This window comes from Hesperophylax consimilis, chromosome 9, assembly GCF_061612785.1.
Source record: "Hesperophylax consimilis isolate HC1 chromosome 9, BYU_Hcon_1.0, whole genome shotgun sequence".
NCBI classification, from domain to species: domain Eukaryota; kingdom Metazoa; phylum Arthropoda; class Insecta; order Trichoptera; family Limnephilidae; genus Hesperophylax; species Hesperophylax consimilis.
The window spans coordinates 12,321,456-12,343,728 of NC_142844.1; the positions used below are offsets into that span (position 1 = coordinate 12,321,456).

At 32.5% G+C, this 22,273-nt stretch overlaps 2 protein-coding genes across 2 annotated transcripts; one reads left to right on the forward strand and one right to left on the reverse strand.

Moving 5' to 3' along the window:
• Positions 1 to 61: 61 nt before the first annotated feature.
• mei-9 (DNA repair endonuclease XPF mei-9) lies at positions 62 to 12,960 on the forward strand. The gene is made up of 15 exons (XM_089635616.1): positions 62 to 278; positions 4,286 to 4,438; positions 4,517 to 4,697; positions 4,816 to 4,928; positions 5,014 to 5,179; positions 5,389 to 5,525; positions 5,676 to 5,830; positions 5,904 to 6,412; positions 6,911 to 7,222; positions 8,329 to 8,428; positions 9,328 to 9,452; positions 9,537 to 9,710; positions 10,909 to 11,049; positions 11,558 to 11,755; positions 12,361 to 12,960. Exons 1-15 carry the CDS (start codon positions 163 to 165, stop codon positions 12,511 to 12,513), a joined length of 2,733 nt encoding a protein of 910 aa, XP_089491742.1. The 5' UTR covers positions 62 to 162; the 3' UTR covers positions 12,514 to 12,960.
• Positions 12,961 to 13,177: 217 nt separating this feature from the next.
• On the reverse strand, positions 13,178 to 22,032 carry Pcmt (Protein-L-isoaspartate (D-aspartate) O-methyltransferase). Its single transcript, XM_089635621.1, has 6 exons — positions 21,871 to 22,032; positions 21,316 to 21,452; positions 19,040 to 19,265; positions 18,686 to 18,771; positions 17,997 to 18,074; positions 13,178 to 13,584 (listed from the first exon to the last, which is right to left on the reverse strand). The coding sequence occupies exons 1-6, from the start codon at positions 21,965 to 21,967 to the stop codon at positions 13,489 to 13,491; spliced, it is 720 nt and encodes a 239-aa protein (XP_089491747.1). The 5' UTR covers positions 21,968 to 22,032; the 3' UTR covers positions 13,178 to 13,488.
• Positions 22,033 to 22,273: the final 241 nt, after the last annotated feature.

Consider the following 22,273-nt stretch of genomic DNA (forward strand, 5'->3'; position numbering starts at 1 on the left):
ATTGAATTAGCTTTTTTTCTATTTTTCACCAAAATAGCAACACACCAACTGTCACCTTATATCTCTAATTTTGGATAGCTTTGAAACTTGAATACAATTTTTGAAAATACTGATATTGTTTTTCATATTTTACAGTCAGGATTTAAATTTTTTATATGAAAAATGGATGTGGCATTGAAGAATGACGTCCCAGGAGATCCAGCTTTTCCCATGATAAGTTTTGAAAAGCAAATGTTTCTAGATATTTTGGAACATGATGCCTTGATGATTAGTGCGAAGTGAGTTTTGAAGTTAAAATGTTTATTGTGCTGCTTGTATTTACCTAGCGTCGGTCCAAAATTAACATCATCAGAAAGATTAGCATTATTTACCAGTCATACCAATACTATTTCTGACTTAACAATCCGTTTTCCCAATGACAAGTTTTTAATCATTGGCGACTATAACATGCCCAATATCGAATGGAATAATCAACAAATGCCAAGTAACAGAGATTAATGCGCACTCGCGTTACTTAACTGCTTATCTTTTGCAAATTTAACCCAATTTAACCATTTACCTAACAAATATGGTCGAATTTTGGACCTCGTCTTCTGTAACACTTCAGTTAATGTGTCGCTTGCCGACCACCCATTAGTTAAAGAAGATGCTCATTGTTGCGGCGTGAATGGACTGTAATTGCGGTATTTTGTGATATTGTTTGATCGACTTACCAATATCTCCAAACTGTCGGCACCTTCCACTTTGCTCTGCTTTAATCACCGGTGGGGGTAATTGTTAGTATTGGAGGAGGTCAAGGAAAGGGAATAGTGATATTGGATTTTGCGATATGGTTCAATGCGTTATAGATTGCTATTTTTATGCACTATTTCACGGCGGTATTTTGCAGTATGACATTTGCCGTTTACAAGCGCGGCGCGGTGGTTTTAATAACTCAAGATAGGTTATGCGGAAGCGGTTGCACTTGCGGCGCGGTTACTTAAACAACTGACTCATGTAGCTGAAAGGCGCGGAACGCGGGTGGGAAACAACTCGAACCAAATACTATGCAACAATAACTGGCCCGAGCACTCATCATAAATTATTGATTGTAGAACTAGAATTTCCACCCATAGAAGGTGGCAACCCTCTCAACTCCTCGAACAATAAAATTATTCCATAAAGCAGATTATGCAGAGATCAATGAGAGACTGAAAGAAACCGACTTCTCAACCGTTATAAATGCACCGGATGTAAATACAGCGTTAAATTCGTTTTATGTTATAATTGAACAGATTATCGAAGCGTTTATTCCTAAGAAAGTTGTGAAATCTGGAAAATACCCACTATGGTACACGGCAGCCTTAATAAAAATAACAAACGAAAAATTAAAATTCTTTAGAAAATGGAAGCGCCATTGGAACCCCCTTGATTATCTCTCATTTTCATTGCTTCGCAAAAGGCAAAAAAACAGTCGCTTCAGCAGCTTACAAAACCTACATTTCTACAATAGAATCCGGTATAGGTACAGCATAATGTTAAAAAAATATGGTCTTACGTCAATTCTCAAAGAAAATCTCCTGCCATCCCTGATCATATGATTTACGGTGAAAAAACTGCTAATGACAGTAGAGGAGTAGCCAACTTATTTTCTGAGTATTTTGGATCTGTATTTTCGAATTCTCAACCTGCACATACAAGCAATGCCAGTCTTTGCTCTAATTCAAATAGCATAATCAACTCAATCGAGATCAAAGAAGACATCACATTCAAATACCTTAAGTCCATTGATATCAAAAAGGGGTCAGGGGATGATCAACTTCCAGGGATCTTCATAAATTATTGTAGTAAACAATTGACACCCCCCATTTTTGTTATTTTCAAACTATCTGCAGGAACATTTCCCGACAAGTGGAAAACAGCCTTGATTACCCCAATATATAAAAATGACAGTAAAAATGATGCCTCAAACTATCGACCTATATCCAAATTACCGATACTAAGTAAAGTATTGGAAATTTTTTTTTACGATCAATTATATTCTACTATCTCACCCTCACTCTTAAACAATCAACACGGCTTCGTGAAAAATTGCTCCACAACTTCAAATCTTGCATTTTTTACAAATTTTCTTCATGCTCAAATGGATATGCGATGCCAGTTAGATGCCATTTATACGGATTATTCTAAAGCATTTGACCGTGTCAATCATTATATTCTTTTACAAAAGTTATTAGGTCTAGGAATTCACGGTGACCTCTATAGATGGATCGCATCATACGTCAATAATCGGCACCAAATCACGGTTGTCAATGGTTTTGCATCTTGCTTAACGGAAATCGTCTCAGGTGTGCCCCAGGGGTCGCATCTTGGACCACTCTTATTTAATATTTATATAAATGACATTTACGTATGCTTTAAAAATAGTTGCTTTGTTTTATACGCGGATGACATGAAAATTTATAAAGCTATACAGTGTTTACCCGATTGTATGGAATTGCAAAGCGATCTTGATAATTTGTGCGTATATTGTGAATCAAATTTATTGTCCTTAAACATATCTAAGTGTCAATCTATTACGTTTACTAGAAATAAAAACAAAATCATCTATCCATACAACTTGAATAACAAACCTTTACAACCTATGTCTACGTGTAAAGATCTAGGTGTTTACTTAGATAGCAAATTAATTTTTGACAAGCACATTGAACACATTATTTCAAAATCCTATAGAATGCTAGGTTTCTTATTAAGAATATGCAAAGTTTTCAAAAGTGCTAAGACTCTGAAAATGTTGTTTTGTTCATTGGTCAGAAGTCCACTGGAGTATTCTTCCACAATATGGAATCCTCAATATAAGGTATACATAGATTTAGTAAAGTATACAGAATAAATAAATTAAGTATACAGAATAAATTTTCGAAACATTTACTCAAGAAATACAACAAAACTACAAATAATATGTTAACTTTACAAAAAAGACGCACATTGTCCGACCTGTTGTTTCTACATAATCTGCTAAATAATAAAATAGATAGTCCCGAATTGCTATCCGTCATTGGTTTAAATGTTCCAACGAGGCGTACCAGGCACACTACACTATTTCATATTGAAGCCAACAATACCAATGCAGCAAACAACTCAGTAATTACTGGCGCAATCACAACATACACCCATTACGAAAAATTACTACATTTAGACATCTTTCATGATTCCTTTCTAACATACAAAACTAACTTATTAAATTTCTTAGCATGACACATAGACATATGAATATTAGTAGACCTGCCCTAAGTGATTAAAAGCGTATTATTCCCCACTCCCCATACCGGTTCCATTGGAGCCGGCTGTGCTCGCGTATGGCCTCAAGTGAAATTTGAAAACGTGACGTCATCATTCTTGTGCGAACTATGGTCGAGGCATCATCGGTTCATTTTACGAAATAACACGGCAAAATGTTGACTTGTACTACGAAAACTTGTAAAAATAGATGTGAAAAAGAGAATAAACCCAATTGTCGTATTACATTCCATATATAAGCATTATTTTACTTTATTTTAAGCATATTCACATCGTATAATATGAATCAGTTGTTACTATCACATCGAGAAACGTCTGGACGCGAAACACAAAGCTGGTTGGTTGCTGGGAAGTAAATTATGAACATTTATAAAAGTGTCTTAACTAAATACTTAAACGAAATATTCGACTCTGAAAATTGAACCGAATTTTTTTGCCGAATTTGGACTTCGCAAATTTGTTCATAACGTGGCGAGTAATTTGCGCTCCCATGTAAAAATGTCTATTCATTCAAAAGCAGATTTTACTTTTAAGAAGTAAATGGTGATATTATAATGCGAGATGCCTATTTACTGTCAGATTGATTTATTGACGAATCACAGTCAGCTTCACTCCCTTCGTTCTTCAACAGTTGATTTTACCCCTCGCCATTATCTTCTCGTCTATTAATTCCTATGTCTGTGGCATGACATAATATTTCAAAAATATTTTCACATCATTTTTCAAAACTCCTATGTATTAACAGTCAATTACAATTCGTGAGCTTATTATAATTCTTCTTTTCAATTCATTTATTATTATCTATCCACACACTTCCTTCCTTTTATAACAATCTCAGGCGAAATTACGTAATGATATTTTATGGACATACGTAATAGGTACTACAACTATGTAATAACTAAAAATATCTAACTGTATCTTATTCTACTGTGTATGTCTTAACAAATAAATGTACATCCTCATAGAATTTATAAACATTGCTTAATTTTGTTATTATTTTTTCCAGGGGATTTAATGAACATGTAATTGTGATGAATCTTCTTCGGGCTCATGCTGATCCTTCAAATTTGGTTTTGGTAGTAAACAGTGCGGATTATGAAGAGAAATATTATATGGCTAAACTTAAACTATCTTCACTTCCCCTTTTATCTGCTGACAGGTAAAATCATTGCAATACTTCAATTAAAAATGAACTCACTAGCTTTTTGGGTAAATAACCATATTATTTTATTTGCAGGGAAAGAGCATATTTAAATGGTGGTGTCCATTTTGTTTCAACTAGAATTTTAGTTGTAGATCTACTCAAAGATCGAGTTCCCGTAGAACACATCACTGGGATCATTGTCTTGAGGGCTCACAGCATATTGGAGTCTTGTCAAGAAGCCTTTGTTTTACGACTCTACAGGCAAAAAAATAAGGTAGTTTTATTCAATTGCAATACTACCATTTGTTTTGAGATTTTTTCCCGATTTGTGTAACTTCGTCTTGTTATCAGTATTTCAACTTATTCCAGCATGTTCCATATTTAATTTTCAGACTGGATTCATCAAAGCATTTTCTCACTCGGCTGAACGGTTTACTTTTGGATTTGCTCATGTAGAAAAGGTTATGAGAAACCTGTTTGTTAAAGAATTATTTCTATGGCCAAGGTATATTACTCACTTAAAAACACTTTGCAATGAAATGTAGTTCATATGACACCTAATCATTGAACATTTCTTGTAACTTTTGCAGGTTTCACGCTTCGGTAAAACAAGATCTAGAAAATGTGCACACAAATGTTGTAGAACTTCATGTTCCCCTAACAAGCAAAACTACTTTGATACAATCATGCATATTAGACATCATAAATTATACCACAAAAGAACTGAAAAGGATAAACCGTACTTTAGAATTACAGGTAAACAAAAAATAAAACTATTTTATTTGAATTTGAATAAAAATATGTTTTGTTTGCACACAAATTTATACATATGTATTTTATTTGCCTAAAATTGTGAGAGGCTCTCAATATTACATTTTAGTAATCTGGTTATACATACTCACAATTTTACATTTTAGTAATCTGGTTATACCTACTCACAATATTAATTTTTCACATGTTTTTAGGAAATTACTGTGGAAAATTGTCTTATAAGTAAATTCCACAAAATTTTGCAATCTCAACTCGATACCGTTTGGCATCAACTGAGCAGCAGAACTAAAGAATTGATCCAGGATTTGAAGATAATGCGGACTCTTATTATGTTTGTAACAATTTCTTAAGTATTGTAAATAATAAATAAATCTCACAAGGCTATGATTCATTACATAAATGTTTGCACATATCATTTGGTAATTCGCTAATGTTTCTGTAATGAAGACCGAAGATTTCAATTGTACCGTTACTATTTCAGTTCTCTGATCCATCAGGATGCTGTAACCTTTTACTGTCTTGTGAGGCAGTATAGATCTACCGAGTATGCTAAAGTAAACTCTGGTTGGATTCTGTTAGATTCTGCAGAACAGTTGTTCAGATACGCACGAACTCGAGTTTTCAATCTGAAAAAGGGTAAATTTACGCATCATTTATTTTTACTATAAATTGGTTTGTTAGTGAATTGTTATAATTTTTTTTTTTACAGAATTTGAACCTGAATCATATTCAAAGTGGAAGTACTTAAGTGAAATACTAACCTTCGAGATTCCAGAAGAACGTAAAAAGTATTATAAAAATTCCCAATCTTCCAAAATTTTGATTTTATGTAATGATTCGAGAACATGTAAACAACTCAACCAATATCTTACAATGGGATCTCAGGCCTTCATGTATTTATCAGCATTGAGAAATGAACTTGATATACCGCTACTATCTAAAGATTTTCAATCTTATAAGAATACACACAAACACGACATTGAGGAAAAGAAAGTTGAGCCAAATGCCAAAAAACCCTCAGATAGCAAAGACACTAGTTCTAAATCAAATGAAACTGAGATGGATAGTATATTCTCCAAGGATGATTTAGAAGACTGTGATCTTGATAAAACTCAATTTTTGTTGACAATGTCACAAGCCATCATTGATAAACTATCGGAAGGAACTTCTAAAACTATAAAGAATAAAGATGAATCGCTATTTGAACCATTTACACAGGTAATTAAATGCTCTACAAACCCCTGACACTTCTGAAAGTGAAATAATAATTACTACCATTTGATTGCGCCGGTTTGATACCTACATCTGTATGTATTAATTATTGTTGTTGATCGCAACACAAATATTCAATTTGTTGGTGGAATAAAACTAACGCTCATCTGTTTAGTGCCGCTTTTGCAAAACCCGCAAAACAATTGTGTGTATCGTGCACCCCGCCGCAATCAACCTGTGTACCATTATATTATATGTGTTTGTTATTATGTATAAAGACAATTATATTTATGTGCATTTTATAACCACCTTGAGAGGTATTGAGAAGCAAGCAGCAGATCAGGGCAAGTCTGTGGCATTTCCCACCCCTTTCCTTCATAATTCCTGCATTACTAGGTAACTCAATATCATTATTACTATCACATTCACAATGAACGGAAAGTATTGAACCAGGGCAACTACCGTTATTGCTCCATATCATTTGCCACATTTTTTTAATTCCAGATGGAGAATATGGATCTTACTCATATCGAACTGGAAAGTCCATTGATTTGCATTCAAACATTTAAGAATAACGAAGGAGGAGTATGCCTAGAAGATACATTGATGCAATTTCGTCCAAACTATATAATAATGTACCACAGTGACATATCGGCAACAAGACAGATTGAGTTATACTCGGCAAGGAAGGATTCTTCTTATCCGTCACTCACTGTTTATATTCTGGTCCACGCTAACACTACAGAAGAACAGGCATATCTTACTTCACTGAAAAGAGAAAAACAATCGTTTGAATTGTTGATTCAAGCTAAAAGTGTAAGGTTACCTTTATTTTTAACTCATTCTGTGCTTTTTTAACTTGATGCATCAGGGTATTCAAACTAACCAAATTTAACTTTTCAATTAAGTAACTTTGGAGCCAAATACAAACTGTTTTGCGACTCACCATGCAGGGGCTTAGGATCACAAGGGCCTATCTACAAAAAGATAGTTTTGAGAGATTGGAATGCTCATATTTATTTATTAATTTTTTAAAAAACATTACATATTACAGTGATCTTTGGTTGTCCAATTAGGAGATTAACCTGTTTTAGGACAGTCAGAAATAGGCAGATTTATTAAATGCGATTCTTGTTTTGTCTAGACTTTTACTTAATTATTGCTCTTTATAAATAATTTGAAAAGTTTTCTTGGTTGATACAAGAAGTTGCTAACTATATATTTTAAATAATATAAACGTAGAGAATAGACTAAAAGAATATTCAAAGATGATATGTAATTCAAAAATAGCAATATAGTAAAAAATTATTGACATTATCAAATTGAAATTTTACTTTTTATTTAGATTAAATTAATAAGCTAGAATATCAAAAATAGATAAAGAAAGAAAGGAGATTAAAAGAAAATAGAAATAAGGGAAAAATAAATAAAAACAGCGAATTAAAAAATATGCAAAAAAGAAAAAAGTATATGTATATATAAATATAAAAAAATAGAAACATGTAAGCTTTTCAACCATTCCGTGAAATCTTACTTTAGATTTGGTGAAATTAATGCGCCAGAGAATCAAATATATATAAAAAAGAAAAGAAATGCCTAGCTGTATGCCCAACTGTATCTTTTAAACGGCTGTGTGTACAAGATAGAGCTTCGTGTCATTAATAAATAAGTTTATGGCATTACCGAGACCAAAAAAAACCCAAAAAAAACTCAAAACACCAATTTTTGTAGTTAGGCCCCTGTGATTCTAAGCCCCCCGCATGCTGATACCCTAACGGTATACATACAATGATAAACTCATGAGGTGATCATCAATGATGAAGTTGATTTCTGCTATTTGCAAATGCAAACCATATAACTTATCTGCATGGGTACACAACTTCATAGACGGGTATTAGTAATGTAGAAGATTCCCATTGCAGACTATGGTTATTCCTGAATATCAAGATGGAAAGTCTGAAATCCCTGTGTGTTTGGACATGCATGAACCAGAGGAGCCCAACTCAAATTCCAGAAAAGCAGGTTAGTATTCATTTTATATTTTAAAAATCAATACTTGGGCCCTTCTTCTACTCAATTTCATATAAATATTTTATAAAATAAAATAAATAAATACGCTAGTATCCAATACTGACTGATGTTGTATATTCATGTCGCAAAAAACTTGTAACGCACAGTCTGTATTGTTTCTAACATTGATCTAAAGCCTGCCACAGATAGCTGCGCAAGTTGCTGCACAACCACGATTAACACAAGAGCTATGCGGCTTGATACAGTGATGCAATCGCACATTGCTAGCTATGACAATGCCTGTTTTCGTCTCAGCAGTCGTAGAGAGTATAAGTATTTTTGCACGAAATGTCAATATTTTTTGCTTGATAATATTTCAATATGTCTTTATTTGTGGCTGAGCATGGGAAGAAACATGGATGCCGTGGACTAGCAAGGTTACAGTTTCGCTCGTCCGGCGAATCCGCTGTAACCCACGCGTGTGCCTCTGACTTCACATATCCACCCAGCCGTGCATAGCATGCGCTTGGCCCGCTATATGTTAATATGTATAGCAGTTCATAGTGAACAAAGCTAAAGCCACATGTTAAATGTAGCCATGCGCATCTATGTGTGGCGGGCTTAAAACACATGCAATGTAATAAAATTTCTCGACACAAGTAACAAAGACTCATAAAAACTATAATTTTTTCATTTATTTATTGCTCCGCCATGTTTAAAGTCACAATGATGTTAGTGGTGACGACTGACCGGCTGGTCGCGGAAAACTGGTGTCACTGACAGAAGTTACGAAGTTAGATGTTAGATTATTAGTTAGTATGGCGATAGTCGCCAAGATATCTGAATCGTCGAGTATCGGATACTTGAGTATCTCTCTTGAAGAAATTGACTTGTTCTTCTTTTTTTTCTAGGAGGACAAGAAGAAAAAGTCACCCAAGAAAAGCCACGAGTTATTGTAGACATGAGGGAATTCCGATCAGATTTGCCAGCACTTCTACATAAGAAAGGAATCGATACTGAACCAGTTACAATAACTGTAAAATTATTTCTATGTGAAATTTATTTTGAAGGTAGGTAGGTACCTACTAGATGTTTCAATTTTTTCTATTTTGTTTTATAGGTTGGCGATTATATTCTCACTCCTGATATTTGTGTGGAAAGGAAATCACTATCAGATCTTATTGGCTCTCTTAATTCGGGGAGGCTGTACACGCAGTGCACCCAAATGTGCAGAAATTACTCTCGGCCCATGCTGCTTATAGAATTCGATCAAAACAAGCCATTTCAGCTACAGGTAATTGAGATTACTTTACTATTTACACACACTATTTCAAACCACAGATTGTTATTCACTATACATATAATGTTGATAGATACCTTCACATTAAAAAAAAAACATTCATTCTTTCGATGAGTAGATTAAACAGTGGCGGTTCTTGGCCTAATCTTATTGAGTTCATTCAGAGAGTAAAAAGGGAGAAAAAAAATTCCCTTAGAAAAATGAACAAATTCTATGATCTTTTCCATATTTTTCTCTTTTTATCACATCACTTCACCATAGATTAGTGCAAAAATACATATACAATTCATTAAAACGTCAGTGGCTAATGTATATAATGTCATAGGTTACAAAAAATATTTTTAAACAACAAAATCACAATTTATGCGAGAAAATGTTTGTTTTTTAATATAAAAAAGTTCTTCAGTTGTTAATTTATTTTAATAATTGTATGTAACACTTTAATCACAGAAAAAATCCATTGATTTATGCAAAATACTATTCTGTACAAATTTGGTGCTAACAAATCTCATAGGTTCTTCGCGCTCAGGCATCTAGTAGATTTCTAAGATTTGCAGGTCTACCACTCTGACACCATTAGTATGTTTGTATGAACCTAAGAAACATGATGGACGGTCCGATAGGTGATGATATTCATAGCTATGGGATCTGGGATTCATTTTGAACTCGCTCTTGGGCAGTATCATTCAGACTGGTGGATTTTTTAGCACAGAATTTGAATGGCACTCTGTTTAAAGTTTTTTTAAATTATAACAAATTTGGTCTTATTTCCTTAATTTTTATAGGATTTCACTAAATGATAAAAATAAAAGTAAATTGCCAGTACCTAATTTCAAAGATCAATTAAAGCACATGACTTTAATATTTTAGAAAATGTTAATGTTTTTTATTACGGTAATGTTTTTTTACTGATTTATTCCATTTTCACTTTGTTATTATATTTCGTAAAAAAAGTACTCAAATCATTTTTCGCAGTTTTCATGAAAACATGAATTTAACATACATAATATGGCGGAAATTAGTACTGGACACTTTATCATTTTAAAAATGTCATGATAATATTCGAATTTTGAAAATCAGTCAAGAAAATTAGAGAAATCAGGTAGGTAGGTACCGGCATATTTAAATATAACTCTTCAATATTTAAATAGTATTTGAAATTATTAAAGTTCATAACATTTTTTTTCTAAAGGGCCACTATGTAGTATCAAGTGATATCACAGGAGCAGATGTTCAACAAAAGCTTCAACTTCTCACTTTACATTTTCCTCGTTTGAAGCTAATTTGGTCACCCAGCCCCTATGCAACTGCAGATTTATTTTTTGAACTGAAGGTAAAAATATTTATCTTTATTATAAAATATGTAATATCCGCGCAAGAGATCCAACTGCCCAGATCAAGAGAATCTATAGTATTAATACCGAGGAAGGTTGCAATGCAGAAGGAATGGGGGAGAAAACAAAAGAGAATTTTTAGGAGAAACTGGCTTTTCTGATATAAACACATTTAAAGTTCAAGCAATGCTCCAATTTTAAATTATTCTTTCACCAGAGCTAAAATCATATTGCACTCTGCATCATTTACAATAAATTATTGTAAACCTACATACATAATATTCATGTTATTATGGGTTGTGATTGATTTGTCTCCAATTTCTTTCATTCATCGTTGACTTTGGACAAGTGGCATAAGTTTTAACTGTATAAAAAATAATGGCATGAATATTTCCACTTACTACATTACCCAAATAAAATATGTCATCGTGATGTTCTCAACCTGAATAGGACAAGGGGAAGACAATGAAATGAGATGACCATTTCGATATTTGAATATTATTTTAGCACGGAAGAGCTCAACCGAATGCAGCGGACGCCTTGGCACTGGGAGGAGAGGAAGCTGGTGTAGAAGCACTCCTCATCGAAAGGTTCAATCCCAGGATTCACGACTTTCTGCTCAAACTTCCCGGAGTTAATTCTAAAAATATCTCACGACTGATGAACAAAGCTGTTTCTATGGATAACCTAATAAAATTAGAAAAGGTAAGATATTTTACTAAAACTAAGGTTGGGGTAGGAATTACAAATCCGGATTTGTTCAAACTAAAAATCCAGATTTAGTACAGATTTTTTATTTGATTTGCAATCCAAAGAACTTTTAGGTTAAGTTATTTTAATCTCCAATAAATCGATGATTAGTGCCATTTTGGAACAAACTGATCAGCTGTCAAGCTTAACGGCCATATTTTTTTTGCTTGATCTGCTTGATTTGATGAAAAGCTAAAATGGGCTGAGAATCGGCGTTTAAACGGGGAAAATTCAAAATGGTGCTGATTTACGATTTGATGTCCACCAAATGTGATGGACTTTGAAACACTTTAAGCTGATTGTAAAATATTTAACTTCAAACAACCAAATATAATTCTTATTTTGTAATGAACTAACTTTGTAAATTCAACTTTTTTGTTGAAGCAAACTGGCTTTATATCAAATATTATTAAAAAAGTTGATTTCTAATGTTTAGTAAGGTTCATAGGTTTATAGGTACTTTTAACATTACTTTAAAGACAGTTTTGTTGACAATTTATAAAAAGAAGAAAGACACAATGTTTTTTTTGTCATTGTTAAATACTCAATATTGTTTTCAGAGTGAATTAGATGAAATTTTGGGAAATAAAATTGATGCCGAGATGCTTTGGACCATTCTTCACAAACCCCATAAGCCTCTACAATCAAGCACTGATGCTAAAATAGTAAAGAAAAACAGATTTGGAAAACCAATGAGAGGGAAAAGATTTTAACGCAATGTGAACTCCATAATTATTTATAATAATGGATATTATTTTTTAAGGTCCTGGACACTTGTGGCAATAACGTTGTCTCCTGCTGCGAAATTTCTTGGTTTTTACAAATGTATCATATTAATAAGAGCATACTGAGACCAGAACTTTAATAATTTTTCGAAAATACTGAAATACTAAAAAAAATTATCTGTCAAAATGTTGATATCTCCGGCTGGCCGAAAAGCGTGACTTACGGGACACCATTGCATACATTTTACCCAAGTTCACTTTAAAAGTTCATAACTTTGTAATTTTTAGAGATATCGAAAAACTAATTTAACTCTTTAAACATAATGCATTTTTATCAAAATAAAAAGATAGGAGATAATCTCATTCTTAAGTTTTCTATTGCCTAGGAAACACCACAAGTGTCTGGAATTTACTGGTACGTTTTTAAAATGTTATATTAAGTACAAAATGTGAATATTTTTATAATTGTATAGAATTATAACATAATTAAAATACGAGCTGCAGCTTTTCAAATGTTTTTTTTATTTAAATTTTGAATTAACAGAAATACAAGAAAATAAAGCAACAAAAAATAGGGCCAAATTAAATAACTAAATGACTATCCGACGGAGTATCAGAGATTTATAATATATTAAAATTCGCAAGCATATTTGAAACAGAAAAGATAAAGTGTTATGTACGATTTTTTTTAAAAAATAAATTTATCTATATAAAATACAAATGGATAGTAATAATAATTATAACAATACATTGATTAATAGAATGGACTTAAATTAAATTTCACAGGGAAAAATAGATTAATATCTATATTATCATCACAAAAATATTACTGCTAAAGAGTGCCATCTGCTAAGTACATGGTAAAATAAACTCTTTTTTTCATTTAATGGCGGCAACAACTCGCCAAATGATCAGACCAATACACAATGCGATAATGACACATCGGATGTAGTAAATCACATGTCACTCCTTCCACTGTCGGTTTTTGTCAGTGAGTGGGACATAGCATACGCCCATCAATCTGGTTGCGGTCACAGAGCCATCTTCAAGTTTGTCAACCTAGAAAAAAGAAAACAATTTATTGAAAGTTTCAGCGAGAGTCTAATTAAGGAAATGAGCTTCTTTGTAAACTACCGGGATGCCGAGCTCCCGTCAAATACAAACCCCCCTCGAGTGCCGGCTATAACATTGAGTTTTGCACGCCGTGTTCTAGCTAGAATTACGAAATTACTCACTATTGTTTTGCAAAACTCCTTTTTTGTAAATTGTACTTTTTTACCAAGTAATGTGTTTATGTATTTATTAAAATTTTATGCATATTGCATCAGCAGTTTCCACAGAAAAAACATCTTACATTTAGAGAAGTTATTTTTTCTCCTTCATTTTATATAAAAAAAAGTTAAACACAGAAATCCAAAGATATTTTTATGGCTTCTTCAATAATTTATTGTAAATTCACTTTGTAACATCATTTTAATTAAATGAAAATAATAAAATAAAAATATGTTTACTTTATGACCTGATGTAGGAACCTTTGGTTCTGCCAAGATGTTGATTATTTTATTAAAATGGTGGTGTAAACAAAAAAAAAAATTATGGTTTTATTATACTTTCAATAAGCTAAATAGTGTCGTTCACAATAGACATGGGCAGATTTATTCACAGAAGTGAATCGCTTCAGTCTGATTTCCCTGGCCCTGAGAATTGATTAGTTTTATTCATTACTTTTATTTACCAAAAAAACAGGTTATTTAGTGTAAATCGCACTTGCTGTGAAACTTCATTATTTTATTTTTTATAGACGACTGTTTAAAAAACAGACATTCATCAAAATAGCCCTAAATATTTATTGTCTTTCTGAAAGATAGTATTCTAAAAGATGCGCTACAAGGATATGTAATTTATCAATATATGATATTTTGAGAGAAAAAAACCTCATAAAATTGTGGTAAAAGTGGATATTAATTACAACATGCAAATTGATAGAAAAGTGTATTTATTTTATATTAGACTAGCACAGTTGGATTCCAGATTTATTGCGACGTAATAGGATTAATAATAGTCTATGATTAAATCTAAATATTAAATCATTTTTGGTTTCACCCGTAAAGTTAAGTAAAACTAATTTTATTTTACTTAAAATAGTTCCACTTCATGTGCTCTAATATAAACATACATTTTGATGTGAATGTTTTATGACAGCAAACTGATCTTATCTGCATATCTACATATTCAGTCTAATCTGCTTATGTGTCTCCTATTTTCAAAAATGGCAAAAAAACAGACGTTAAAAACTACAGGCCAATCTCCAAACTTTGTATATTTAACAAAATTTTTGAAAAAATAGTCTATGACCAACTATATTCTGCTCTTAAGCCCAGCCTGAATACGACCCAACACGGTTTCATTAGTGGTAAATCTACAACCACAAATCTTTTAACCTTCACAGAGTACCTGCAGGATAATTTGGATAACAGAATACAAGTGGACACTGTCTATACCGACTATAGTAAGGCGTTTGACAAGGTCGATCACTCAACCTTGTTGAACAAGCTTTTAAAGATTGGTATTCACGGCAATCTTTATCGTTGGCTCTCTTCTTATATCTCCAACCGTAGTCAAATAGTAGTGGTTGCTGGATTTAAATCCGACTCTGTTGCTGTAACATCGGGAGTTCCTCAAGGCAGCCTGTTAGGACCGTTACTATTTAATATCTATATCAATGATATTGGTCACTGCTTTTTACACTCGCAGACCATCCTATATGCAGATGACATGAAAATCTTCTCACCTATAAAATCAATCGAAGACTGTCACAAGCTGCAAAAGGATTTACAACGTTTAAACGCGTATGTTAATGCCCATTGTCTTGAATTAAATATATCCAAATGCTTCATCGTACGCTTTACTAGAAACAAAAACATATTTATACACGAATACTCAATTAATCATCAACCTTTATCTACCAAATCAGAAATTAAGGACCTTGGGGTTATACTTGATAGTAAACTGAATTTCAATAAACATATTGACCACGTAGTCACTAACGCATCTTCTATGCTGGGTTTCATAATCCGTTCCTGTAAACAATTCAAAGATATTGCTACTTTCAAAACACTGTATTTCTCATACGTTCGTAGTATCCTTGAATACGCATCACAAGTGTGGAACCCAGGCTATGCAATACATAAAAATAGAATTGAAAGTGTTCAAAATAGATTTTTAAGGTACCTTAATTTCCGCTCTTTTCGATCTCATATCAGTAATGAAGACTCTGCAAAGTTCTTCAATATACAGACGTTAACTTTCCGAAGAAATATAGCAGATTCGGTAATGTTATTCAAAATTACACACAATTTAATCGATAGTCCTGATCTTCTTCAACGCCTATTATTCCATGTTCCCAATCGCAACAGCAGACAGTCGCTTACTTTTAATCTCCCTCATTGTAAGACGAATTCCAAACAAAACTCATTTATCTACAGATCCACACACTCTTTTAACTTAAATTATTACCATATTGACATATTTAACTCGACTTTACGTGACATAAAACAAAAACTCAATAATCAACAAAACTCAAACTAGAAGTTCAATCCCTATATATTCCCGTCCTTTGCCTCTTAATCCTTATCCTATATTTCCCCCTCCTCCCCCCCACCCTCCTTTATTTTAATATTTTCTAACTAAACAAGAAATTAATTTAAGAGAACATCTCTATGCCATTGTACACCATTGTAACACCATTAACTATTCATCAGTGGAAAGTTCATAATTGGCATAATTAATAATATTATTATTGTATCATTATATAATTAAAGATTTGCTGTCAACTTTTCCAAATAAATAAATAAATAAATAAAAGTAGGTAGGTACGTAGAAAACGATAATAATATAATCATCGTATTTATTTCTCATGCATAATTATCGCTTCGCGCCTTTTCTCGTTGTATGTAGTTCAGGTTTGAAGCCGGAAGTATTCACCCGACTATGTAATAAAATTGACGGCACGGTGAGGACCTAGTAAGGAGTATAGACTACTATTCATTGAAACATACTGAAATAATTGACTGTTGCGGACAGACAGATTGGGTCCTAGGCAGTGGCGGCTCGTGACTTTTGAATGTGATAGAGGGCTAAATATGAAAAAATCGACTTTATTGATGTTGTTCAGTCCAAAATGATTATATTTTTTTTCTAAAATTAGATTTTTTGTATGAAGATTTTCAGGACATTTGGGAGAAAAAAAAGACATTTTCAGTTGTAACAACATCAATATGTAATGCCATTTTTGTAATATTAGCACTCTAGTACACCCGAAAGTCACGAGCCGCCACTGGTCCTGAGACCGGTGATGTCACAACTGAAAAAGACATATATATGGTTTGATTCCATGATAAGTTATTGGGATATGGTTTTGAGCGCTTGGGACAAACCCGATAGCGACAGACCAGTGAGATGTGGGACTTTGGGACAAAGACGTCACAGCTGAATACGGACTAAGTTTAAGTGAAAGAAATGCTCGGAATTTTGAACTATTTGACAGCGGCTCATAATAATATTTAAATACCTACGAAATAATATATGATATTTAAATCATTTACAGTACACATCATTCTTACCTTAATATTACATTATTCATCGAAATAATTTATCAGAAAAATTTATGGTGCTGTTAAACATCGTAGGATGCAAGGCCGAAGATAAGGAATGAAGAATCAATTCTATTTGAAATTGAGAATCAGATCTAGTGTAACATAAGATTGAATTTATTAATTTAATTCACTCATTCAATTTTGCCGGCGTCTATTTCACAATGAAAACAAAATAATACAATGTTTTCCTTTGAATAAATATAGTAATATAACACAATATATAGTAATAGGTCGATGATGCTTTCACAATGGCCACAAACTTTTTCACAGATAAAATAAATATGTTTGCAAGTGGTGAAACGATGAGATAGAAAAATAATTTTAAGAAATATTATTTCCTTCCCAAGCGAATCTCTAAATAGTATAAAACATAGTCACTATCTGCGTCCGTCTGTTTGGCGCTTAGTACTTCTAAGCTATGCAACGGAGTTCATCCCAAAAGTATGGAGTGATGCAATCATGTGCGGACAAGATGCAAAAACACAAGTACCTACAAAAAAGTTCAATTCAGAGTCCAACGGTGCAGCGCATTGGACCTTGCTAATTTTGACTCTGAGGTACGTCCTAGCAAGTGACCGTCACCGTTCGAAACTGAATTTAGTTTATATGAAATATCCCATAGCATTTTTATCTTCATTGTGAATTCGGAAACCCGCGCCGGGCCGTATTCATTCAAACGGGGGTGCTTTTTTACTGCGGAGTAATGGCGCGCTGTTCAAACTGTAGTAATATTATAATCCAAGTGCGCCTTGTTCGCCTTAGTTATTCTTTGGGGGTTCACTGTACAAACCGCCACTCATAAAGACTTATAATAACCTGTGTTAGATGTTGATCTCCTCCTTCTGGTCCGACTGGAACAATCATTCTCCCGCCAGGCTTCAACTGTTCAATGAGCTGCAAGAAAGAAAACAATAAACTATTTCTGATAGGAATACTTTTATAAAGGTAGGAACCGGTGAATTGATTATTACAATAAGTACATACTAACAATTCAAAGACTAATTTTTATTTTTTTAACAAATTATTATAAGCAATTCACAAATACACCTACAAAAATTGAATGCAGCAGCCTTCTGATTGCCGGTCAGCTGCTCTAACCACTAAGCTACGTTGGTTTATTACAAACCCGCCAAACAATTCAATATGTACTAGTATTTTTCATTCAACAATCATTACTTATTAAAATCTTTTCACCTGAAAACAACATTCTTTATTTTTGTAGAAAAGGCTTTGTTAGTGCTGAATTCCCTACTATAATTATTGCTCATAATAATTTGATATCCTTTGAGCTATGCATAAAAACCTTGTCATAAAACATTAGTTTATTATTTAATATTTTATAATTTTTTATAAGTTATCTGCTTATAATATGCTTGAAATGTATGTGAAAATTGATTCCTAAAAAATCAAACATAATACATACAACGCCCTTGTGGCAATTTATTACAAAGATGCAGTTATACAAATTATTATTATTAAAGTGAATACAATTTGTATGGACTCACAGCTTGTGGCATTTGAGGGGCAGCAGCCCCAACATGTATTGCGTTATAAGGAGCTTCATCTGGAAAACCTAATCTTCCATCGCCAACTAGGAAACATAAAATAATATTGAAATTACCGAATTTTGTTGAAATGGCATGTACACAAACAATTGAATTGAAAAAATACAATAGCCAAAACTAAACGACTGTTTTTTTTCTGTGAGTGTATATGGCTACACAGAAGCACTAAAGAAAAAATAATGCATTTAATTTAATTGCATAACAATATTATTGTAAAATGGAAATATCAATACATAATATTTATATTATATAATGTCAAATATAACTACAGATAAATACAAATGAAAATCTGACCTACAAGCTCAATTCTGCCGGAAGTTAAAAATTCCGGATTGTCTTTGTTTAAATTTGCGGCGGCCATTGAAACGAGAGAGGCTATGTGGTCAATCCCGACTACTTTTCCCTCTTCTCCCACCATCACGGACATGCAGGCTGTCAGATATCCCGAGCCGGAACCAACATCCAGGGCATTCTCGCCAGGAACAAGATGGTCTTTCAGGTACTCCAGAACATGAGCGTGCTAAAAATATATTAAAAATATGGCAGCATTACAAATATGTTCAAAATAAGGCAACACTAAAAAACAAAAAGAAATTTGAACAATAGAAAATAGAACATTGGCAGAAAAAAGCACAGTTTTTTTCATTAGTAATGTTTGATAGTGTTCAATGTCTTAAATTTATTTATACGCGACCAAACAACTTTATTAAAAATTCAAATCATGCCAGCCAACGACATGGCGCTTGTGAATATGCTGTGCCTCACTGCAAAACCAGGTTGGCCCAAAGGCATATTAGTTTTATTGCTCCAAAAATGTATAATTCTTTATGTACAACCTTTAAAAGGGACACGTGTGTAAACCTTCAATCTTTTAAAAAGTACATCAAATCTTGGCTAAAAAACACTGAACTAGATATTTTTTTCTTATAAGTTTTAGCAAAGCTATCTGTAACATTTATATCCATGTAGAGATTATTTTTTATTATTTCACATACATAAAAAACAGCGGATATATTTTATTGTTTGTAATGCTTTGTCTGCTAATTCACTTTTTAAGATGTCTTCTTTAAAAACTAGTATTTACCTTATTTTTTGTGTTATTATAAAACTTTTGCATATTTCATGATTTAGTTTCTTGTATTGCATCTCTACAGTAACTCTTTTAAAATAACTTAAATTTATATTTGATATTGTATCTCCACTTAAACCATATAAATAAGATAAAAATACTTAAATAAATACCCACACTCAGGCTTCGCCTTTGTGGGATTTTTTTTAAAATTACATTTATTGTACATTTATTTCAATATTTTTTATACATTTTTCAATATTTTATGTAAGTATGTATAAAAAAAAAATCAATAATAAATAAAAAAAATAAAAAAATAAAAAGATTCTCAAAGCAGATAATTATTTATGATTGCAAAATTTATTAAAATATTTTTGCACTAAGATATTTCAAAAAGTAAATTAATTTTTTTATTTTTACATCAATATCACGGTAAAATTATACCTCAGATACTTAGTCTTAAGCAATATTATAGACAACCAAATCAATTAATTAATAAGACTTGTCCTAACATGAGATCTGTGTATCATTTCGACGAGCTGGGGTCAAACTGCGTTATCATTTTTTTGGCACCAGGAGAATTCTAGAATGCTTTGTATAAACTATAACATCAGTCTTACATTGAGCGTACATTGAAATAACCAGACCATGTGCAGAAAATTAAATTTGCTAAAGTAAGGTTAAGGTTTTCAGCGGTGTCCATTGTTGGACTTTCCTATGCAGGATCTGATTTTTCCTTCTTAAACAAATCGCCTGGTTTAACAACACTAAATTTAAGTGAAGTGGATAAATTATAACACATTTGTAAATGTGTCAAACTAAATAGTGTAACAAAACATAAAATTTTGGAAACAAGCCTGAACTTTTGTTTACCCATTTGTATGTATTTAAGTTTTCTATGCAGCCAGCAATTTGCGAGTCATTGTAACTAGGACTAGTAATTCATACGCAGATTTTATATTCGAGAACCGAATGGTTATATTACAATGCGAGTTGCCTTTGTGTTGTCAGATTAATTTATTGATAAATCACTAAAAGTGGGACGGTCACGCCGCTTTAAGCGCTCCGCTCAAGTTGGTTTGTTTATTTCCCTTTCCCTGATTGGCTCATCTATGAATTTGAATTTCTATGATTAATATAGATAAGAAGACTACCCAAAAAGGACAAAGCCAATATGCAAAACAGTTTATTATACAAAGGGGTAAAATATTATATTGCGCTGTCGGAAGCCATTAAACCAAACTACACTAAATAAATTCAAAATAGATTGTAAGAACAATGATAAGCAAAATAAAATGTATTAGTAAGTTATAACTAGTCATTTGTAAACAAATGTACAAATAACTAAAATAAATAATCAGTATAATTCTGGACGGTTGGGTTCAATAATGTTGCATTCAAAGTAAGTTTTTTTTTTTTTCCGTAAGAAAGTTGTGTGATGATACACTGGCTGTAAAATCACTAAATAATAAGTTAATATATTCAAGACATTAAATAATACCATATGCGGAGCACTGATGGTGACAGAATATCCGATCGGCTGTGGGGCATCTATATAGGGTGATCCTGGGCAGTAATGTCGCCTATCTACTGCAAGCATAGCTGCTTCAACTTCATCTGATCTGATTATTTTATGTGCTAGAATCAATAGAGTAAACATGTTAATATATGAGATGATCATAATTGTAATTTACTACTACTAAAACTGATTCAGATTGTTTGCGAAGTAAATAGGACACTATTATAAATAGATATAGGCTACAGATTTTCACAGCCAATGGTCTTTGCTAGATGTTTTTTGTAGTACTAAGCCATTTTGCGCCCGCCAACATGCAGTAGTTTCCTATACACAACAAAACTGGACAATGCTACTAGACTGTTCAAAAAGGTGGAATAAGGAGCCAGAAACCGCAAACAAAAACATTAATTTTCAGCCATTTTATAATTTGAAATATCAAATATAATCATTATGTAACTGTTTCCATTGCGTGCTGGTACAAACAGGCTTTATAGTTTCATTTTGTTTTCTTTTATCAACATCACAAAATCAAAGTACCTCTCAAATTTTTGACCATGTCTGCATTGTCCTTGCCATGACACCGCCAAGCCATGTTGGAAAATTGTCTAAAGAACTTCCTAGCGTCTTCTAACATGTATTAATTATAAACATTCATTCAATTTTTATTCTAAGATGTTTTTCGCATTCGACTTGGTGGAATTTTTTTAGTTTTTGACAGATCTTTGATTGCCAGCTAATATTTTTTATTTTCCTGAAAATATTTTTTTCCTCATTTATTTTTTGGTTCTTACTTACTCATAAAAACCATTTAATTTGAAGAGCTGTTGTTTTCGTTTACAGATTAACCAAAGTTTAATAATTATCAAATAATATTTTAACAAGATGCATCATGGTTTCTTGTAAATAAAGTCCTGGAACAGTTTTCAAAATGTTTTGATTT